General features: G+C 46.4%; 1 protein-coding gene and 1 long non-coding RNA gene across 3 annotated transcripts in view; one reads left to right on the top strand and one right to left on the bottom strand.

The window, feature by feature from the left end:
* The first annotated feature begins 67 nt into the window (after positions 1-67).
* LOC137437994 (uncharacterized) lies at positions 68-12,087 on the top strand. The gene is made up of 2 exons (XR_010986627.2): positions 68-197; positions 11,825-12,087. It is a non-coding gene; the product is annotated as an uncharacterized LOC137437994 (long non-coding RNA).
* Positions 10,691-15,641, bottom strand: part of WDR43 (WD repeat domain 43) — a 118,459-nt gene continuing 113,508 nt past the window's right edge. For both annotated transcript variants that reach the window (XM_068132612.2, XM_068132621.2), the window contains 2 exons: positions 15,254-15,300; positions 10,691-12,010 (listed from right to left, as the gene is read on the bottom strand). In XM_068132612.2, coding sequence (XP_067988713.2) covers positions 11,897-12,010; positions 15,254-15,300 — 161 coding nt within the window. In that variant the 3' untranslated portion in view covers positions 10,691-11,896. The remainder of the gene's footprint in view (positions 12,011-15,253; positions 15,301-15,641) is intronic.

The following is a 15,641-nucleotide window of genomic DNA, read 5'->3' as shown; positions in this document are numbered from 1 at the left end:
AGTGATATGGGCGTACCTTCTAGTGTTATCACCAGAATGTCCAAGGTCCATCCACACATTGACCTTTCGTTGTCTGGCATGATAGAGGAGGATAACCATGATATCAGTGTCTGTTGCACGGACAACGACATTCTGTCCTGGTGATGCTTCTGACACTGTGCTGAGATGGTACACCAGGCTAGTATCTGCCTCCACATGTGAGCATATGTAGTCTGGTACCTCATTGTGTTCTACATTTCCTGTTAGCGTAGCTGTATACTGAAGACACTGATTTTCATGTGCAACAACAACTTTTTTTTGTTTTATGATAGCTGCATAATTGTTAAGTTTCCACTCCTCCATGAAGAACTTGATAAGTGCTGTTTTGAAATTTGGTGATCTCAAGGCATATCTGAAATCTTTAGGACTTAACTGATCTGCACCAGTGATGTTAAATGATCCATCATTTGCACCTCTTGCCTGTTGCTCAGCATTCTTTATGCTTTTCACATAACTGTCACAGACAAAGTGTATTTCATCTGCCTGTGTACTGCATATAATCTTCAGAACCAGCTCTGCTACTTTCCCAAAATTATGAGGCAAGTTGGTGGGCAATGACTGGATTATAAACATGGCATCATGAAGAAATGTATTAACCACTGTCGGCTCTGTGTGTGTAATCAAATCGTCAAGGTGCTTGGAGAGTTTGTACTTAGGTGTCTTCTTCACTGTGCCAAAAATGCTGGCCAAGGAGAGGGGACTGGGGTAAGTGGAAAAGGAAACACCTTTTCAAGCTCAATATTTCTGGTACAAGCAAGATAGACCAATCTGCCCATCAAGTCTCGTGTTGTCTTCAGCTCAACAACCCTTTCATCTTTACCTCGGATTTTGCTTTTGATAGCAGAACTGGCAAAGTTGCTTACTTTTCTTCTTTGCAGTGGCCTCTCAAACCTGGTAGGATCATCAAAGCATTCCTGGACGAACTCATCTTTCCACTTCTTCCCCAAGACGAAGAGATTTAGCATGTCATCTTTTACTTTATCTGGCATTTTCTTGCCATCAGCTATACAGTAGAGATTGGTGTCTTCAAGCAAGGACTCAACAAAAGGATTCATAGTAGTATCAATAATCTGGGAAATGTTTTCCAAGTTTATTTGGAATTTACTGACTTTCGATTTTCGTGTTCATGGCTTGGATTTATATCCTTCTTTATTGCTGCTTTTTCAAACAGATGCCTAACTATGGTGCTTCTAGCTGATCTAGTAACTGTCCAGCGCCTGGTTGCTCCTTGGCTATGATGGAAAGAAGTTATTCCAGTTTGTCGTGAAGCTGCATCTGCATTTATCGTACTCTCAAGTGCTTGATCCACTGGTTGTCTGGCAAAGGAATTGGATGACAACCTCACTGATAAAGTGCCGCTTTCAAGTTGTTGCCTAATGCCAGGATGGGTAGTATCCATGTTCAAGAGTCTGTGATAATACAAGCACATGTAGCGCGCATAATTGTGGCGACTTGCAGCAAAAAAAACGTCAATCATTTTCCCAAGCATGACGATGAAAAGATCCACATCATTTGTTCGGACAGCTCTACTGAACAGCATGTAGATATCAACCATGTCAATGTAGTTTCTCCAGAACTGTGCATTAACACCATGTTTACCAGCTCTGGTCTCATCACAAAAACCTTCATAGGTTGTCATGAATGCTATGTAATCATCACTTTCCTCCAAATCTTCCATCCTCTCAGGTGACGGCAATGCCTGAACAGTCTTCAGAGCTTCAACCAAATGTGCATAGCTGTCATTTGGCTCTTGCAGTTGCAAGAACAAATCAATGTGCTTGATCCGCATAGCAGTGGCTAGGAGCACGTGCATTCTTCTTGACTGATTGTAGTATTTTCCTGACAGAAAGGCATTGAGGGAACCCTTGGTGAGGGCACCACTTTCCATTAAAATGTGGGCTGCACCTGATGCATCTATTAGGTACCCCATTGCTGACAGATCACGGATCATAATATGGAAAGCCCCAAAGCAAATGAAGACATTGTCAAACTTAGGTCGCATTGTGTCCTGCAATTGAGATGCTGGCTTGGCTATAGCCAAGTCATAGGTTGTTGCAATGAAATCTTCCTTACACTCTTCAGCAAGGGTCACATTTCCTTTCATCGTTTCATTCACTACATCATGTTGTGTAGGAGGGGCTCCGATGTTTGATAAATAGCCTATATTTTGAGATGGTAAATCATCTTTGGTTATTGTGGAGTTCCAGCCAGACCACATTGGTACTTGTTTGTTTGTTTTGCAAGATATTGTCCATGCAACATCTCTCGCAACACAAGCTTTGTAGTTTGCAGGATTGTCCATGGTTTGTATATCAAACGAAAACTGTGATATCTTGAGTTTCTTTCTCACTGGTTCTAGTTCTGTATTTGGTATTTCAAGACTTCTCTTGCTTTGTGCTTTCATAGACAATGATGCTGATGCTGCAATTGATGGTGGGTTTGTAGTGGATGTTGTCGCTGTTTCTGTTGATGATGATGATGTAACTGGAACCTCATTTTGGATACAGATGCCCTGTGTGTCATGATACATTGATTCATCATAGTTGTCCCATGCTGAGTTCGTACTTAGTCCCTTGCTTGGTTCTACTTCTAGGCCATCGGGAAGAACTTGTTTCTTCTCAATAATGTTGGCAGCAATTTGAGTCTCATATTCTTCTGCAGTATGATATCCTATACAGTGGCCGAAGTGATTAACAACTTCCTGAACCTTCCTGGAACCAGTAATACTCTTCAAGCCCATTCCAAGCAATATGTGTTTAGATGGCTTCACTCTTCCACCAGTAGCTTTGTAGATGTCATCTTCAGCTGATGATTCAATATAACGCTCAACTCTCTCACTGGCTTCATCTTTTGAGCCAGTGTACATAATCCGATAAAACACTGATAGTTCAGCAGGTATATTCGTACACTGACCTTCAAGGATCGTTTCTACTGTAATGGGGGTTGGAAGAGTGTTATTCTCACTGAGCTTCTGGATCTTCGCTCTGAGGAACAAAGCTACATTCTTTATTTCGTTGTCCATTGCATCCTTTGCAATAGAGATATAGATACCTTGTTTTTTACTTTCTTGGCCAACCAGAAGCTTACTGCCATAATATTCTTTGATTTTGGACAAAATATGGTATGGCTCTGGGTTAGGCTCCTTAAACCCTTCTTCTACAAGGAATTTAGTGTAGGTTTCATTGACATCCACCAATTTCTTTGAGGATTCTTTCAGAAAGATTTCAGAGTTTATATATAACAGTAATCTTATGAAAGCAGTTTCTCGTTTGATTGCGTATGTTGCGGCTTCATCTTTTGTTTGGACCTTGGCACCCTTAGAAATATACCTGCCTCTGCACGTATTATGGTACTTAACTTCCTTAGCTACAAAGTCAATGTGTTCATATTCACAAAGAAACTGTTTGTCTTCCTGCTGACTTGCAGCATTTATAATACTGTCCTGTGCCTGTATAGTCTCACATGGAGCTAGCGTTTCAAAACCGCTTTTGAAATGCTTGCGGTTTGGACCTTTGCAGAAAATACTTTTTCTCCAGCACTCCAGTACTTGAGATAGCTGCCATTGCTGGTTTCTCCACCATAGATCTTGTTTCAACAGTAATATCTTTATCAGAAGATGTTTTCTTTTCTTTTGATTGTATCTGATAAGCTGTAAATTTACTATAACAGCCACTGTGAAAGCCATAGTGAGGCAGTGGTTCAGCTTCAAAGTTAATGGATTGACATATAACAAGGTACTTTGATCTCTTCTGATACTGTTCTCTGGCTTGGGCTATGTCAGCAGCTGTTCCCCATGTCTGTTCAGCGAATAGAACCACTGCATCACCATCGTGTTCTTTATCACCAATCATATGCAGCACACACTGCAACGGCACTTCTATACGATCATCCATCTGAAATAAAACACGTACAAATATATATATTATACTCACAATACTGAAATCAAAAAATTGATCGAATGTGGCCAATTTTAATAATATCTCAAAAACGACATCAGTTATCTCCATTTTGACTTCAAATCTGTATTCTACATGTAAAGCGCTTTCATTTGATATATTACACATTAATTTTGGGTAAAAATTACATTTTTCAGAAAGAAAAGTGGATTTTGGCCAAATACGGTCAAAATTTGGGTCAAAAAGGCCAAAATGGCAATTTTGTCTTACTTGGGATTAATAAGACTGCTTTTTTTTGGAATCAGCACCTCTTTTTACATAGAAAATGGTTGTCAAACCATATTTACCTAAAATTCTGATTAAAGCCATCTATCTCTTGGAATATGTCCCTTGCTGTGCATCTGTCTTGACCTTTCTTGCGCGATTGTATAGGGCCAGCAAACACTTTGTATGGTATTTGGCTTCCAATGCCACCATGTCACCCATACTGAGCCTGGCCAATAGCTCAGTATCCTCAACAACTGCTGCACTTGCCCATACATTGCGGTCAATCTGAAATGTTGAAGCCTCATGAAGGCCATCATTACCAGCCAAATGTCCACAGAAGAAGCATGAAGGCTCGCTTGCAATTGTTTCTGTGCTAGCAGGCCACGATCTAGTCCGTTTGCATGGAGTATCACCACTTCCACTCGACGTAGTTGCTACACTTGGCATCGTTCTTTTCTCTGCTCTTCGCAGCATTGTACTGTCGTAGCGGAGCATGCGTGTGGGATACCACTTAGCCTCGTTGGCAACCATTGAAGCTTCAATACCAGAACCACCATCTATTCTGTCCAACTGCAATGTTCTTGGTAACTGTCTTAGTTCATTGAATTTGCCAAGGTTATCAGCAAGTGACTTGTACCCTCTTCCAATGTCTGACCATTTCGACAGTGCCGGGCATCGAAGCGACTCCATTGTTTGCTCCTGGCATATAACACAAAGTTCCCAGTTTGTATGAGCTGGCTGTTGATATGCAGGCGATGCACATGTGTCCACAAGTTTGAGCCGTTTTGACATGATTAACTAGGTGCCTTAGTCGCTATTATGTGCTATCGGTTCACCTATTACTGCAACTGCCACCTCTTTATCACAATATCCACCATCCACCACCACCGCCATACTTTGCAAAGACATGTAACACATTATTAGGTTGATTGTGGTCGCTATTAAATTCATTTGTAATGTGATTGAGTTAGCACTGAAATTTTCAATAAATCGCCACCATTTTCGTAAAATGGTGGCCATTTTGAAAAATAGCAGCCATATATATTTTATGTATGTAGTGAAATTATACCAAGGTGAACCCAGGGATGCTCGCCACGAAAAAGGGGGGGCCGTCTATAAGACCCGGGACACTCGGGGCGTGCGGACACTCCGGCGGGACTCACTGTGACATTATCCAGTAGTTGAATGGTATGTACGCCCCAAAGGCTGCGCTGCGCGAACCATTGTTATATCGAAGCTACCTTTGCTGTGCTTGAAATGCTCTGATTAAATGCCTATTGTTGCATGTATTGTTACAGGAGATATTATCGATCTAAATGATATTAAAGCCTACACTGAGGAAAGTCGTGTCTGCGCTTGATTTTCACGACATTTAATATCATTTATTTCGCCATGGCTGACCACAAGATGATCGTGGTTCCGATTCTCGGTGCCGACCCTCTGGCTGAAGGATCTGCATCGGAGTTTGCTCACTGGCTCAACACGCTGCAGAACTACTTCGCTGCTCACGAGACGGAGCCAACCGCTGAGATACGGCTGTCCGTCTTACAGTCCAAGGTCCATCACACTGTGTACAAGACCATTTCTCGATTTGTGACGTATGATACGGCCCTGGCCGAGCTGAAGCGCCTTTACATAAAGAAACGGAGCGCTGTGCACGGCCGGCATCAACTCTCTCAGCGACGGCAGCAACCGTCTGAATCGATCGATCGCTATGCGCAGGAGTTGCGCTATTTATTGGCAGATTGTGTGCAGGACGTCCGGACTCATGAGCAAGTTCAAGACGATTTGCTCCGAGATGCATTCATATCCGGAATTAGTTCTGGAGTCTTGCGGCTGCGTCTCTTGGAGGTCGCGGAGCTGACATTTACAGAGGCACTACGGCTGGCGCGCGTTTATGCAGATGCTCGACAACAATTGACCGCCTATGATAACCCACGAGTCGTGGCGGGGACCTCGCAACTCGCGCGACCCGAGAGGGCCATCGCCGAGGATACGGAGGAGGACCCAACCACCACGACGGCCGAGTCCCTGGGTGCTCCGGAAGCGGACTCCGCATCCGGCCTCACTGCAGCTGCCGCTGCCCGGCCACGGCTTGCCCGGTATGCAAAATGTTATTTTTGTGGCAATCGGCAGCATCCCCGGACTGAATGCCCGGCCCGAGAGGCGACCTGTCACCTCTGCTCCACTAAAGGCCATTTTGCAAAAGTCTGCAGAAAGGCCGCCCGGGGCACGCATTCCCGAGCGACCTTGAATGTGCTCATCGCTGAACCAATGGATCGAGCACCGGACGGGGCGCCTTGCACAGCTTTGATGAGCCGCCCTCCTCCTCGCGGGCCTCTGGCTTCTCGCCCGACCTTGGTGAGATACGTCGGGCCGCCGAAACAAATGGCGCAAACGCGACCGGTCACAAAGCATCTAACCTTGACTGGCGTGCAAACGCCTCCTTCAAACAAGCGACATGCGCCCACTTTGGAATTGCCTCTCGAGGTGCGGCAAACGCAGCACGTGACTCGAGCGCCATCTGATGACAGCTTTTGCGAATTACATGCTTCCCTTCTGGCATGTCCAGCTGCTGATGGCAGAATTCTTTCTCACGTGGCTCGAGCGCCATCTGGCGGTAGCTCTTGCGAATTACATGCACCCGCTTTGGCATATGACTCTGCAGATGGCAGAATTCTTTCTCACGTGGCTCGAGCGCCATCTGGCGGTAGCTCTTGCGAATTACATGCACCCGCTTTGGCATATGACTCTGCAGATGGCTGTGAACTTTCTCCCGTGGCTCGAGCGCCGTCTGGAGGCTTCTCTCACGACTACTCCACACCCACTCTGGCAAATGAAACTACCGAAGAGCCAACTGACTTCAATGCTCCTGCTGAGGCCCGAAGGATTGCAGCCGGCGTGGGATCCACCCGCGAGGCGCGATCTTCTCGCCCGGCCGGAACTATACCTGCCGGGTCTGCCGGCCTAGCGCAGGCCTTCATTCCGCTCATGGTCGCGGGCGTTGTTGCGCAAGCTTTAATTGATACGGGATCCACGGATAGTTTTATTGATCAGCGTCTCGTGCGACAACATGGGTGGCCGGTTCTCGGGACAACCCGCCGGATCTTCATGGCATCTCAGGGACTTCGGTTGAGCACAAAAGGGGCGTGTCGATTGAAACTTGTGATAAATGGGCGCACGTTCCCGGACGTGTATCTCATGGTATTACCGGCCTTATGCGCTGACGTTCTGTTAGGACTTGATTTCCTTAAGCGGCATGGTCGTTTAGAGATGGACTTCGGAGGGCCGGACACGCTCGCTGTGTGTGCCCTCGCTCAAAAGGACATGGAGCCACTCTCACTGTTCCCCAACCTGACCACTGATTGTACCCCTGTGGCCATCAAATCGCGGCGCTACTCTCGCGCGGACGCGCAATTCATTGCGGAGGAAACGGCCCTGCTCTTGAAGGACGGTATCATAGAACACAGTAGGTCTCCGTGGAGGGCCCAAGTCTTAGTGGTGCGGAGTGAGGCTCACCGCAGGCGAATGGTAATCGACTATTCGCAAACGATTAATCGCTTTACACAGCTGGATGCCTACCCATTACCGGGGATGGACGCCCTGGTACGCCAGGTGGCCCTGTATTCCGTTTATAGCACTCTCGATCTACGTAGTGCGTATCATCAAGTCCCCATCTCTAGGGCTGATCGCGTCTTTACGGCCTTTGAATCGGGTCAGCGGTTGTACCAGTTCACGAGACTTCCTTTTGGGGTAACGAACGGCGTCGCTTGTTTTCAGAGAGCTATGGATGACCTCGTTGCGAAGGAGCATTTGACGGATGTCTTTGTCTATCTGGACAATCTTACGGTTTGTGGGTACGACCAGGCGCATCACGACGCTAATCTAAAACGCTTCCTCGAGGTTGCGCGGAAATATCGCTTAACCATGAATGAGGCGAAGTGTCAATACTCTCTACGCACGGTAGACCTTCTGGGGTACACCGTGACCCATGGCTCCGTCTCTCCAGATAAGGAGCGTCTGCGCCCTTTGCTCGATATGGCTCCGCCTAGCGATCGGGCTTCGCTGAAACGCGCTCTAGGGCTGTTCGCCCACTACTCGAAGTGGGTGCAAAATTTCTCTGCTAAGCTCCGCCCCCTCGTGGCCTGCGACACTTTCCCCATGGGCCCGGCCGCCCTGGCGGCCTTCGAGGGCCTTAAAGTCGACATTGCTGGCGCCGCTGTCGCAACGATTGACGAGAGTGCCTCTTTCGTTTTGGAGAGTGATGCCTCGGACCATGCGATAGCGGCGACCCTCTCCCAAGGAGGCCGCCCTGTGGCTTTCTTCTCGCGGACTCTCACCTCCGCCGAGCGGAGGCATTCGTCCGTCGAAAAGGAAGCGTACGCGATCGTCGAATCTATTCGGCGATGGCGGCCGTATCTGCTTGGGCGGAGTTTCCAAATTATCACGGACCAACAGAGTGTTGCGTTTATGTACGACACCTTACATGCTCAGCGCATTAAGAATGAGAAAATCACCCGCTGGCGTATCGAACTCGCCGACTTCTGCTACACCATCAAATACCGCCCGGGGAAGGATAACCTGGTCGCTGACGCCTTATCGAGGCCGGCCACTTGCGCGGGGGTCGTAACTTTGGAGGGGCTGCGCACTTTGCACAGCACTATGTGTCATCCCGGGGTGACGCGCTTCGCGCATTTTGTGCGCGCGGGCAATCTGCCGTACTCGATGGAGGACATCCGCCGCATCTGCCGTGATTGCGCGGTCTGTGCGGAACTCAAACCGCGTTTTTATAGCCCTCCCCTGGGGACACTCGTTAGGGCTACTAGACCGTGGGAGCGCTTGGCGATGGACTTCAAAGGGCCGCTGCCAATGTCGAGCAACTCTCGCTATCTGCTCACTATCGTCGATGAGTATTCCCGATTCCCCTTTGCTTACACGTGCGGGGATATGTCGGCTGCCACGGTTATTCGGTGCCTTCAGAATTTGTTTTCTATGTTCGGATATCCGGCCTACGTGCATACCGATCGGGGTGCGGTGTTCCTGTCCCAGGAAGTGAGGGGCTACTTGCTCCAAAATAATGTCGCTTCGAGCTACACCACCCCGTACCGGCCCCAAGCTAACGGACAGATCGAACGCTTTAATGGGATTATATGGCGGGCCGTCATGCTAAGCCTTCGGACCCTCGGCCGAGGCCTCGATAAATGGGCGTGGTCGCTGCCTGCCGCTCTAAACTCGATCCGGGCTCTCCTATGTACTGCCACCAACCAGACTCCTCACGAACGACTGTTCCACCACCCTAGAAGCTCCGGCAGTATCCAGTCTTTACCCAGCTGGCTCGCTGAACCGGGGCCCGCCTATCTCAAACGAGCGGTTCGCACTAGCAAGTACGACCCCCTTGTTGACAAGGTGCAGGTCCTCCAGGCTAATCCCGAGCATGCCCGCGTGTTAACGGCGGATGGCCGCGAGTCTACTGTCTCCGTTCGCCATCTCGCCCCATGTGGGGACGACGACAGGGATATCGACGAACCCGTCTACGAGTCTATGGACTCTATCGAAGCTTCCCCTATGGAACTACCACTGTTACTCCCGTCGTCCCCCGCTCCCGTGCCCGAAGGCGCAGGGGCGCCCCCTCCGACTCCGACCTCCGGCGGCTATTCCGACGCGGGGGACTCCGGGCTTGGGGACGCCGTGCCCGGTAGATTCAGAACACGAACTGGCAGGGAGGTTCGCCAGCCCGACCGCTACGGGTGGACTGACTGACGTGGATTGACGTGACCCTTTCATTTATTGCTGATGCTTGCCTGCGAACTGCCGAGCGGTAGTCTTGTTTTAACGACGGGGAGAATGTAGTGAAATTATACCAAGGTGAACCCAGGGATGCTCGCCACGAAAAAGGGGGGGCCGTCTATAAGACCCGGGACACTCGGGGCGTGCGGACACTCCGGCGGGACTCACTGTGACATTATCCAGTAGTTGAATGGTATGTACGCCCCAAAGGCTGCGCTGCGCGAACCATTGTTATATCGAAGCTACCTTTGCTGTGCTTGAAATGCTCTGATTAAATGCCTATTGTTGCATGTATTGTTACAGGAGATATTATCGATCTAAATGATATTAAAGCCTACACTGAGGAAAGTCGTGTCTGCGCTTGATTTTCACGACAATGTAACCCTCTGATATTCTGGTGCAATAGTATTACCAACTTACACCTTTAAAACGACTTTTAGAATCATAAAGTGACATCTAGAGCGGCATATCTATATTGCGAATGCCATATGGCCACCATTTTGGAAAATGGCTGCCCTGCCCGACAGAGGTAAAATTTCAAGTGCCTCCATATCTGAAATTGTTTAGTATATAATATTCTATGCTTGTGCCAATTTTGGTGCTTTTATCAAAAAATGAACAATTGGTTTGATATGTTGAGCTAATCCGCTGGACTATAGCAAGACAAAACAGGCCAATCCAACAAGCCTTCAAAATGGTCGTCTGATTGAGGAGCCATTTTATTCTCTGGTGCTTCCACAATCTCAACGTTAGCCTTCAACCTCCCAAACTCGCATCAAGATGAGGTCTGTCAGCAAGTGCAGAACAGGCCAACGGACAGTATGAATAAAAAGCTAATGGAATACACAATGCATGGAATAAAAACTGCAAAACTACTTTCCTTCCAATATTTGCATACGAGATAAGCATTGGTACAAATTCCATACCGACCCACAACGATTCAGGGATGATGAAATCTTAAATCCCAAACGACAAACAATGGCACATGAAAACAAGTGAAACAGACTTGAATTTATCCCATTTAAGTTGTCAAAATGAATTTTATTTACAGAGATGTAAAAGTCGGCTTTTACAAAAATGGAAGGGAAAGCAAAGTAGATCTAGCAGCAATCCGCATAGGTTTATCATTTTAAACATTTTCCAGTTTATATCGATTATGACAACTGTAAGCATGGGGAAATGAAACAAAGTATTTTTTAACACTAGTTACAAAACACTATCACGTTTTAGTGACTCACCCTGCCGGCAATTCATCTCAAGAATCGGGCAAGGCCAATTAATTGGTGCGTCATCCTTTAAAATGAAAATAGTTTAAAATGAAAAAAAAAAAGAACGGCGAAACGAGCAACAAAACCACACACTGCGAATCCTTTCACTGGATTTGCCAGTACATGGAAAGTTTTGGTGCAGATAATTTGGAGGAAAGAAATGGGAGAGGTGCATGAAACATTAAAGATACAAATCAGGATAGTCCAGAAAAAACAACATTTGGGGATAAACTTGCAGGACAAATAAAACCGGCCGCATGCATCAAGGACGGGACATCTCCTTTGGAATGTCCACCAAAGGTACTTTTGAGTCCCCTCCCGCTCCAAGTTCAAGGCCGCTGTACATCACCGAGGATCCTTAGAGGGCAAAATGACCACACCATGTGGCCTGGAATATCTCATCCAAAAGCTATTAAAGTGTTGTGACACCAAATTGAAGGCACGTGTCACCACATCCGTGAGCGCCAAGATAAATCTATCCAACCGCCGCTGTAAGGCTGCATGTTGAAAACTCTGTTTTCTCCAGCATCTGTGCTCCAGTAATGAGTCATTTTGTAGTCCCAACAGAACGATGGAACCAGCACACAACAGGCTGCAGAAAACACGTCAACCACAGATCAAACTGTGGATCAAACGATATCATTCATCCTCCATCTGATCCTCGGCATTCTCGCTCCTCAACTCGTTGTCTCCTTCTTCCACGTCACTATCCACATCTTGTTCTTCCTCGTCTTCATCAATTTCCCATTCATCCTAGCACACAATGGACAACATTAGTTTTGAGAGACAGATATCCACACAAATAAAGGCGACGTTCTACTCAAACTGAATGACAGGTTATCTTTTAATTATTTGACACTGCGTCTCAGCATCCAGCGGGCCATAGTGCTACGATTGAATGGCGGCTGCAGTATCTTCTTTTATAACCCCATTGCCTTACTTCTGTCTCTCTGGTGTGCTTCCCAAAGGGAGGTTCAGCACTGCTAAAACAATCTAATGGCAAAAATTACATTGGGTCTTTGCCTCCGTTGCCTCCGTTGCGGTAGTCAGGGTAGTCAGGGTAGGAATTTGTAATTTGTTCAGGGCCGGTGATAATTAGTGTACTCTTTGGGGAAAAACACCGTGGGATCTTTAACATCCACTGACTAATGCCAGCAGACGGGAGGCCCAGTTTAACGTTCATCCGGGGAATGACACCCCTTGTGAAGCACCACGCGCAGTTATAGGTGGGTTGGGTTCAGGAATCAAGTTCAAAGTAGCTGCATATATTTGAGGACCTTCAGAGGGCAAAACGAATGACTAAGGCCTGGTATGTGCTTAATTTACCCATTATGAAGAAACTTTTAACACATGTACTCACTATACTCCAAATGTGAGCATTTTGTGGTCATCAAGCTGTCATATATAAATACAAGCTATTGCTTCATGCATCCTGGCAAACAGGAAATTGCCTGCCACACATTAACCCGTCTGTGGTACACAAAACAATTCTGGGTCTATAAAATTGAGAATTAAATTATCTTCCCAGTATTGGCTGCAGTGCAATCCCAAGGGGGCTGTAGCTCTGTAAAGCTAATGCCTAATAGGTGGAGTCACATGCAACTGTTTGTCACATTTAAGGCCAGCAAAGCCTTAAAAAAAAAAAATATATATATATATAGTATATGACCATGAGAAAAACCATTTTATTTAAAAATCAATTTTTTTTTTGGCAGTTTGATGTTGCTTTGCACTACACCGGTTTGACCATGAAATGTGCTGTTAAAAATCTGGCCAAATACAGGGCAGTGGACAAAAAAAAAAATGGAAACACCTGGGTAAATGAGTGACACCAAGTATATTGAAAGCATCAGCTTTCACACAGGTGTGACTCGTGTTAATCAAGCAAATAACATCCCAGCATACATCGGATCATACATCGGATCATATGTATAAAAATGCTACACAGGCCTGGTTGCCTATAATTATGGCGAGCGTGGCTGCAAGAGGAGACCTCAGTGAATTTGAAAGAGGGGTGATTGTTGGGGCACGTTTGGCAGGAGCTTCAGTGACAAAGACAGCTCAACTTGCTGATGTTTCACGAGCAACGGTGTCTAAGGTGATGTCGGCCTGAAACTCTGAGGGAAAGACATAAACAAAGGGCAGCAGTGGGCGGAAGTGCACACTCTAGGATAGTGATATATGTGCATTAATTTGAAGTGCAAGGGAAAACAGGCGAGCGAGGATCTCACAGATCAATAGACTGTAAATTTCAGCCTGTGGTGCAAGCAGCCAGTTTCATCAAAAACGGTGCGCCGAGAATTCCAGTGGGATAGCGTAGTCTGGTTGCAGTGCACAAACCGCTCATCACACATGGCAATGCATGTTTGCGAGTCAAGTGGTGCAAAGATCACAGCAATGGACTACTGAGCAGAGGAGAAATGTGATATGGTCAGATGAATCCTCCTTCACCGTGTTCTCGAAAAACGGACGAGTGCACGTGTGGCGCCAAACTAAATAACTCCACCAACCTGAGTGCTTGGTTCCAACAGTGAAGGGTTCTGATGCGGGCGCATTTTTCTGGCACGGTTTGGGAGCAGTCATTCCCTTGGAAGGAAAGGTCAATGCCAAACGTTATTTAATGGTACTGAGTGACCACCTTCACCCCATGTTGCAGCATTTCTGTCCTGCCGGGAGGGGGGGTGTCTTCCAGGACAACAATGCCCCATGAGCATGACGCTGATTTTATCCATTTTTCATCGCCTTCTTCGTCAGCAGATCGGAACCCAATCGAGTATTTATGGGATGTTCTGGAATGACACCTGAGACAGCTCAATCAAACAGGTGTGAGTTGATTGACTTTCTTGTGGAAGAATGGTGCCACATCCCTCCTGCAGAATTCCAGATGCAGTTGGGCTCTATTCCAAGGCGCACACACGCCATACTGGCCGAACACATCCCATTGACTTTATATTGACGTTTCCAATTTTTTTTTGTCCCCTGCCAGTACATTGTGTGCCAATTTGAGAGTCCAAATTTAAAAGAGTGGTCCATGAAAGTTAAAACAGCAGGCTGCCATTTATGATAGGGAATTCTTCACATGGCATTGAAGCTCTCACAGCATATTAAATCAAGAAGCAGTGTGCATGTACAAACATTGTTTCAACATCGCCCCTGTGTCATAAATCGTGTTTGCGAACAGCAACACGTTCAAGCGTCATCAATCCTTGTGAGGGTGCCAACCTCTGCAGATGCGTTGCTCGCCAGACATAGGCGTCTCTCGTTCCAGAGTAAATGACTTCGGATAGTCGACATTTTTGCACACACTATCACATGCAAATGCACGCGTACTGCTGATGTTTTTTGGATATAACTGTGATGAGCAATGGGAAAATGCACCAGAAAGTTTTCTTGCTTTGGCAAGAGTTATATCTCATATTTTTTCAAATTACAAAATACACAGTTGTGAAACATCCATAAATCGGTGAGTGGAGAAACAAGCAGAACAGCTTGCCTTCATTACTTTCCAAGCAATGGAACACTGTCTGTTGGTGTTCTTGCTTTGAATATTTTTTTGGAAACCGCCCCGTGTACCTGGTGGCTGGACGGCCGACAGAAAACCCTTTATCTGGCCGGAGCTCTTGGCCTTACTTCATGGACTGCACTCAAACTTTGTTTGACTTCACCATGCTATTGAACCCAAAATATATTATTTTATATTTCAGGCAGTGCTGGATATTTCATGAACTTTGTTCACATGTGTCAGGGAGGGAGTGAGCAAAACAATGACAAGTATGATCATTACTCTCACACCTTAACACAATTGTATAAAGGGAGAGTTAAGACAATGAAAGGCAAGTAAAACTGCATGATGTGCAAGCAGAAGTGAAATTTAAACCAAGAATCATCATTCACAGCAACACAGGTGCTGATGGAACCTTTTGCATATCCACATCACTAAATGGGGACTATTCCTTTTAGGTGGCGATTCAACGTACTGCTCTGTAGAAATCTCACCTGCACATGTTTTTTTCCTGTCGACTCATCTTCTGAGGATGAAGATTCTGCCATTACAAAAGAAACACAAGATCAGCATGAATAGTTGATCAAAGCGATGACAGGGAATATGGGTGGAAAAAGATGACAGTTTTAGTTCATGTTACCACAGCAAAATGTCCATAGTGTGGCAGGGCTACAGACAAGATAAAATAACCATCTTATGCCAGCAATGAAGACCTCCCACCCACCTCCCAGAGATGTACATGACTGGTGTGGATGGGGGGAAAACCAAGTTATGAATCGTTTTTTTTTTTCCACATCAGCCAAATGAAAGCTCAGGCTGTTGCTTTGTAATTATCTAGTCACTGGTGCGCAACCATGGTGGACATAGAAGCAGAGACACTCA

The sequence above is a fragment of the Myxine glutinosa genome, chromosome 1 (assembly GCF_964187855.1).
Source record: "Myxine glutinosa chromosome 1, kmMyxGlut1.1, whole genome shotgun sequence".
Lineage (NCBI taxonomy): Eukaryota > Metazoa > Chordata > Myxini > Myxiniformes > Myxinidae > Myxine > Myxine glutinosa.
This window is presented reverse-complemented; position numbering and strand designations above follow the sequence as displayed.